At 45.8% G+C, this 7723-nt stretch overlaps 1 protein-coding gene across 1 annotated transcript; it reads right to left on the reverse strand.

Moving 5' to 3' along the window:
* Nucleotides 1–428: 428 nt before the first annotated feature.
* On the reverse strand, nt 429–5318 carry LOC119276597. Its single transcript, XM_037557718.1, has 2 exons — nt 3997–5318; nt 429–806 (listed from the first exon to the last, which is right to left on the reverse strand). Exons 1-2 carry the CDS (start codon nt 5301–5303, stop codon nt 764–766), a joined length of 1350 nt encoding a protein of 449 aa, XP_037413615.1. The 5' UTR covers nt 5304–5318; the 3' UTR covers nt 429–763.
* Nucleotides 5319–7723: the final 2405 nt, after the last annotated feature.

Here is a 7723-nt window from a genome sequence, read left to right on the forward strand (position 1 = left end):
CCAGGAAGTTTGCTTTCCGTTCCGTGTGTTGGCTTGAGCGGTAATTGAGTGGGTCGTCTGGTACCTTCGATAACACACAGTTGACCTAACTTTGGGAGCTCTCGCAGATTCCGGCGGCGACGGCGGCAGCAGCGACCAGCATGGCAGCAGCCGTAATCCTTCCCCACACTGCCTCTTCGTTCTGTACGCAGCGTAAGTAGTCGTTCTAAATGGATTTTGTTTGGCCTGCCTCAGATCCACGTTCTAAACTCGAGCTCAGAATAGCACTTTCGATTTAAGGGTCAACTTTGAAGATGTGCGCAAGTGATTTAAGGGTGGACTTTGAAGATGCCCTGACTACGAGAGCAAGATACGAGCAGTAATGTTTCACTACTGGACTAACAGCCCGCGACCATGGAGCTAGATAAACCAGCGCACGCACAAGGCTTCACTAAAATTAGTTATCAACTACATCCAGTTACCACTAGGAAATTAATGATAAAAAAGAATGGGTTTAGGCTTATTTTAGCAAGTCTATATATATAGACCTCACATGGCTAGCATAGAACATAGTGGACACACACGGCCAACAAATATAGTCGATACAATGCATGAGATTTTTAGTAATACAAGTTCATTGGCAATGCAACACATCATACGCATCACCCGATGAGGTAGGAAAGACTTCTTAAGCTTTTTTTGTACCGGGGCTTTGACCATGCCTTCGAACAATTTGAACTCAAACTTCTTTCCAGCCTGCACTCAAATTTCGGTAACAAGCTTCTTACTTGCCATCCCTACTTGTTTCAGCAGCATTCGATATTTGCCTGTATAAACGAGAGTAAAAAAATTCTGTTAGATGATATGAAATATCTACTTGCAGAGGTTAAATCATCTAAACATTGACTATAAAAAGCAGAAGACCCATAAACAAATTATTATCCAATTAAATTAAAATTCCAACAACCGCTCTGCTCTTCATCAAAGGAGTACAAACATTAGCAATTTTGTTCACACTATCTCTTTCTGACTGTATTGAGTATTCTTGTCATACAACACCCAGTTTCAGGAACTTGCAAGTTCTCTTCCATTCCATGCAACTCCCTGTGTTTCGAATTCTAGATTTGTCCCAAGTCAAACATTTCTATCTTTAGCCATCAATTCCTAGAAATTTGTACAGTATAATGACTGAGCATAATTGTCATGGTGAATCTAAAAATATAAATCTTATAATCTTGAACTATAGAGTGAATTTCACTTTTTATCCATAGTCTAACATTTGTGACAGCAATTACCCCATTTAATAGGAATTCCTCCTGTTCACCCTATTTAGTCTAACTCTAATATCTGACGAATGGTACAAATATAGGGACAGTACTGAACGCATTCACCAGTTAACATTTCCCATTTAGTGAAACATTTGCCAGTTTATTCAGTTCTATTTGGTAGGACTCGTTCATCAGGTCTACATGGCCATGCGCGACTTCAACAATCCTAGCTGCTTCTACTACGATCTTTGTTGTAGCTACTGTCCTTGCTTCATCGATCGCTTGGCTGAAACCTGAAGAGAGAAGCTAGCGCATGCACGCTTGTCCTGTACATGCATGGCACACAGAAATTTTATGCTACGTACTAGTACTAGAACAAAAACAATAATTACGAAAAATACAACCAAAATACTCTACTTAAGTGGACTACTACTACTAGTGCCCTATTATGCTCTGGCTAGCTCTCGTGTTTAATTCTGTCTGGCTAGCAGAAGGTGAGAACATTGTGGCAGCAATAGTTGTGCCACAAAGGTGCAGACGAGGACCTGAGAAGGTAGTCGGATATTAAATATGCCAGGGCAAAATATGTTTCTGATATTGCAAGCCACGTAGAGCTGATAACTCGGTGCAACCTTACAGAATGGGTCAAGTTTAAAAGGGGGTGAAAGCTGACACAACTTTTACTGAATGGGATAAGTGCGAAGAATTTCTGCTAAATGGGCCAATTGTTAAACTAGGGGTTGAAAAATGGAGTTCACACTAAACTATACGCATTTCTAGAAACCGGTAGTTATTAAAGATAGAAAGAAAGGTTTGACTTTGGACAAAACTAGAATGACAAGTAATATGAAGAAGAGGGAGACCCTAAATGTACTGCAATTTTTACAGGGGCCACGGATCCACTGCAATATTTCCCCTCAAATAAGCCAACCATAGTGATTGCCGATTTTGTCCCAATACAACTCTCCCTAACAAATGGGCCACGCCTGCCAGTGGGTCATTTTTTTTCCACTCTCTCATTTGCATCTTTTCGTCGAGGCTGCGGTGGCAGGTGGCGGCGGCGCGGATGTCCAGCAACGGCAGCACAGAAGTCCGGCGGCAGCGGTGGTGTTGCAGCAGGTGGCAGTGGTCCAGTGGCGCGGCGGTCAATGGAGGCGGCGCACTGACATGGCAAGCATTGAAAATTTATGGGGAGGGTTGCAACTCTCCACTATTTGAGGAGATAATTTTTTGGGTTTAGGGAGACTGCTGAAGCAGGTTTTTTGCCTCAACTCTCCCTATACGTGCAATTTCTTGGGAATAGGGAGTAGTTTGCTGAAGATGATACAAGTGTACTACTACTAGTGCACTATTATGCGCTAGCTAGCTCTGGCATTTAGCTGTGTCTGGCTAGCAAATGGTGGGAACATTGTGGCTGCAACAGTTGCCGCACAACGGTGCGGACGAGGACCTGAGAAGGTAGTCGGAGATTAAATATGCTTCTGATATGGCAAGCCACGTAGACCTGATGACTCGGCCCACATTGCAGAATGGGTAATGTTTAAAAGGAGGTGAAAGCTGGCACAACTTTTACTAAATGGGGCAAGTGGGAAGAATTTCTGCTAAATGGGCCAATTGTTAAACTAGGGGGTGAAAAATGGAGTTACACTAAAGACTAAACTATGCGCATTTCTAGAAATCGGTAGTTACAGATAGAAAGAAAGGTTTGTCTTTGAACAAAACTAGAATTACAACTAATATGAGGTACAGGGACCTAAATGTATTGCCATTTTTACAGGAGCCATGGAGCCACTGCAACATTTCCCCTCAAATAAGCCAACCATAGGGATTGCCCATTTTGTCCAGTGAAAACAGCTGGGTTAGGCTTACACTTTGCTTATTTTGTGTGCGATGGAAACTTTTCGGTTCCCACAAAAGAAATAAACATTTAATACAAAAGCAAGATTATCTACCAAACAGCTGCACACAACAAAAGAAAACATTGCTTAATTCGTGCAGATAGTGCATCTTATCGTTCTGACAATGGCCCAGGAAATAGTATGGCTCGAAAGACGCAATGCATGGAAGCTGAATCCTGGGTATGAGATAACCTACCAATGGTGTGCAATATTTTCCCCTCAAATAAGCCAACTATAGGATTATTTTATTTCCTTGGTGCACATTTGCACCGTTTGAACAATGGCTGTGGAATTATTTTTGATAGGGGTTAGTTACACCACATGGCGTGCAAGATATAGCACATGGCGCACTCATGAAATCATTCATGTGCAACACACCATAAGCAAGCAGAAACTTTGGTCAGGGAACAATGCGGTGAAGTTAAGCGGGACACTGTCTTTACTTTTGTTATTTTGAAACAAATGTTCACTGTCCATAAGTAAGTGCTGAATTTATGGACAGAAACGTAAATGCTAGCGAGATAAATGCAGGCACAATGTTCACCGTCCTCAAACAAATAGAGTAGTTATTTTGAAACAACAAATCAGGTAGATCTAAAGAATACTAGCTGGTAGCTGCACATGATCAAATGAAATAATAAATAATGACCAGAATTGTAATGGATGGAACCCATTCTTTTGTGATATTAACTTGCACAACATAATAAAAACATTGATGTAACAAATCCACATCCACTCAGTAAAAGTACCCAAAGTACTCTCTGCTGCCAGTACAAGTTGGTTTACCTTTGATACTTCAGTTTGTAAATCATTTTGCTACGAAAGGATATGAAAGCTCTTAACGAAATTACCTGGTTGATGAGAAAATGCCCAGATGCTTGGAGATCCCACTCGGAAAGTAGGTGTAAGAATGACCCAGGGGTCTTCCAGAGCCGCCAAAATTAGCCACGCCTTTTACAGCCTTGTTCCTCATATCAAGAGCAATCACACAGGCCTTATCCCCACGGGGATCAGGCATGTGCATAAGGTAAACAACATCACCGTCATGCAAGCTAAGAGCAGGATAGCCTACACGAATTTTCTTCAGGCTTGGCTTGGCATCATCTCCCTCCTGCGGATTAGGTAGCATTTGGGCATACACAGGGCTATCCAATGGTACATCATCTGAGCATCTGATAGTACAGTCCTCCTCCCAGTTGCTACTACCAGAAGTAGAGCCAATGCTTGAAATTTTTATTTTTTTTGTTGCAGCCATCCAACCTTCACATATCAGGGAGCTTCCAGTGTCTGAGCCCGGTCTGACGTTACTGTGCATCTCAAAATACTTGATGTAACCTTGGAGAACAGTGATGTTCCGAACATACAACATATAACCCCTGACTGGATCGGGCGACAGCGGCGAAGGTAGTGGGATGTAGCGAAGACTCTGGTTGTCAAGGAGAAGGTCACAGATGATAATGCCCCGCCTAAGGTCGACCCAACCCACTGAACCAAGCTCCCCTCCAATGGTGATCCCCTTGTTGAAAGAGTGGAACTCAAAATCCTTGGGCGAATCAAGAAGCATCAACTTGATGTTCCATGCCTTTGTCTTGGAGTTGTACAGGTGGAGATTAAAGTGCCCGTCGGTGTAATCCCGATCAATGAAGGCCCAGCGGAGCACGGCGATGAAGAACATCTCTTGGTGGTGGCAGTGCAGTAAGGCAACCTCTTGGTCGTAGATCCTGAAGTAGGGGGGACAGTGGACGAGCTTGACCGACGGCGGCGTCTTCTTGGTGCCGGCCTGGTAGACGAAGTAGCGGATGTTCTCGCCGTACATGTGCAGGCGCTCGGGGCAGATGGTGATGCTGAGCAGGACGAGGTCGTCCTCCGTATAGGAGATCTTGGGGATGTCAGCGAATGCATCGGGCTTCAGATCTGGGCAGTGGACGGTGAAGCAGGAGACGCGAGGCGGGGCAACCGGCCAGAAGGTGACCAGGATGCGCTTGCCCTTCTTCTTGGTCCTGCTCCTGCGGCCACGGGCGGTGGTGGCGTTGGTGCGGTCGCTGAGGTAGTCGAACGAGTCGATGAGGATGGTCTCCGGGAGAGGAGAATCCGGATCCTCGGGGTGGATAGGCGGAGGGATCTGGAGCAGCCGGAGTTGGTGGTCATCCATCACCATGGCAACCGAGGAGGTCGACGCGGAGATGGAACCCTAACGCATGGAGGAGAGATGAATCTATGGATGGGCTCGCTGCCACACACTGAATGAGTCGATATTTTATCTCGGGGACTCCGACGCACAAAGAGGAGGCAACGACTGGGCCGGCCCGACTCTGTAGCGCTCGGTTGTTGCATCATTCTCAAAAACAAAAAGCTCATTGTTGATCCTCACAAAAAAAGCTCATTGTTGCATTCTCTAAAAAAGGTCAATTGTAGCAACCTTTTTGAAACAAATCTAACTTTTCACGAAATACGAATATATTTTATTGTAAAAGAAAATATTTACTGAAAATGCGAACAACTTTTCAAATTTCTGAAAAATGAAGTTACGGTTTTCTAAAAAATGGAATCATATAAAAAAATTGTTTAAATGCTTTTTTAATGTGAAGAAATTCTGAAAACATGGATTTATTTCTGGATTTATTTCAGGATTTCCTGCGATTCGCATTTAGAGGAGACGTTCCTATCGACGACGAGGCGCCTACGATGACTTCGTAAATCTCAAGATGATATGCCGGCTCAGTCTTTCGGAGATGCTCATAGGAGTAGGGTGTGCGTGTGTGCGTTCATAGAGATGAGTGTATGCGCGTGTATTGAGCGCTTTTGTCTGTACTGATGCTCAAAAAAAAGGTTTCCAAAATCGGAACCAACATTCAATATATCTATGGTCGGCCAACTCGGTCGCTCATGTGCCAGTAGGCGAATAGGAAACATCATATATCTCTGCTCTTATAAAAACAAGGGTCATATACATTTCAGCCCCTAACTCGAACCCATTATTCAGATTTACCCCTAATTTTAAAGCGTGTCTAAATTTGCCCCTCTGCCATTAGGTGTCTTTATAAAAATATCCTTCTGTGTCATTTCCGTCTGGTCAAAGTTCTTTGACCATCAATAGGACGTTTTCTAGACATATTTGCCCTTCTATGCTGAGAGCGGATGTCCTGGACGCAGCGGCAGCTGAACGCAGCTATCCAGCCGCACGTCTAGGCGAGGTGATCTGCGCATTAATCTCTTTTGAAATGCAAAAAGGTCACATACATCGGTTCATACTTGCGAATACAGTGTCCACGTCGGTTTGCGGGTGCGTGCAGGGTGCAGAGCCGGGCCTGATGGGTACAGAACTGACGCAAAGGAACAGGCGCGCAGACGTGTTTCTTTTTTACTTTGTGGGCCTGGCTCTGATTTTACTAGTGTGGCATGACCCGATGGTCAACATAGGCGGCGGTGGGGCCTTGCCATGCACGCATACAAGGGACACGTCCTCGGTGGTGTACGATGGAAACGCTGGCGGTGAGCGCGCAGGGGACATGGACGAAGTGGGCAGCATGGACGCTCGTGCTCCAGTTTAGTTTTTTTTTTTTGCGAAATCGTGCTCCAGTTTAGTTGCCTAGAAAAAATGATGTAAAAACGTACACCATGCTAATTTGTTTATGCGTAGTGGAAAAACAGACGGTGCAACTGATTAGTACTCTCCTGTGACTTGTCAGAGTGATCGATCCGGGTCCATGGTCTTAAAGTAGATCATGGTAAAAACCAGTACGCAAGCAACGGTCATACATCTTCCTGCGTCTGGACTGCCTACTTTCCTTGTGTCAGGTCGTCCTGCCAGTCGTGGTCCTTTGAATACGCATGCGTCACAGAACAATAGCCAATGTTCAGTTATATACTCTAACTAGCAGGCTTCCTCATTCGAATCGCAAAGTCGCTGGCGCCGTCGATGCCGTGCGTGCAGCTGCCGCTGCGTGCATCGATGCACTTCTCCTTCTATGCATATGTAATTTACACGTGGACCTGCCCAAAGTTAAAAAAAGCTCACTATCTCATCCCCTCTATCTAACTTATAATGGACCCCAACAAACATAAAAAGTAAAAATAAAACACACACTCTCTCTCTCTCTCTGACATGTGGGCCATGGCACCCACTGCCAGGGTCAACACCGGTCCACACGTCCCCAAACGCATGCCCAGTCGGCTGCGCTCGCCGGCGGCTCGCTGTACGTGGCTATAGACGGTCGTGGGAGGAGAGCGCGAGGCGGGCAGTATAGCTGCGTGAGGCACTCCTTGCACACCAATTCATCTTCACGGGCACGACACTCGTAGGTAGGTGGGCGCGCGCACACGACCGAGCCAGCCGAGGTCAGTCATGGCGGCTGGCTTCAGGCAGGGCGCTCCGGGAATGGGGTCGAGCAGTGGAAGAGGGGAGTAGGTCCCAAAGATTTCAGCGACGAGGACACTGAGGTCGGGGAGGTCAACGGTGGCTCGGGGCGGACGGATTTAGGAGCTCAAAAGCACATCCATGGCGGAGACCAGAGTCCCGCCCGTCGTCTACAGGCGGCCCCAGGCCCAATTCACCGCGTAGGGCAGAGGAGAGGCGGC

The sequence above is a fragment of the Triticum dicoccoides genome, chromosome 3B (genome assembly GCF_002162155.2).
Source record: "Triticum dicoccoides isolate Atlit2015 ecotype Zavitan chromosome 3B, WEW_v2.0, whole genome shotgun sequence".
Lineage (NCBI taxonomy): Eukaryota > Viridiplantae > Streptophyta > Magnoliopsida > Poales > Poaceae > Triticum > Triticum dicoccoides.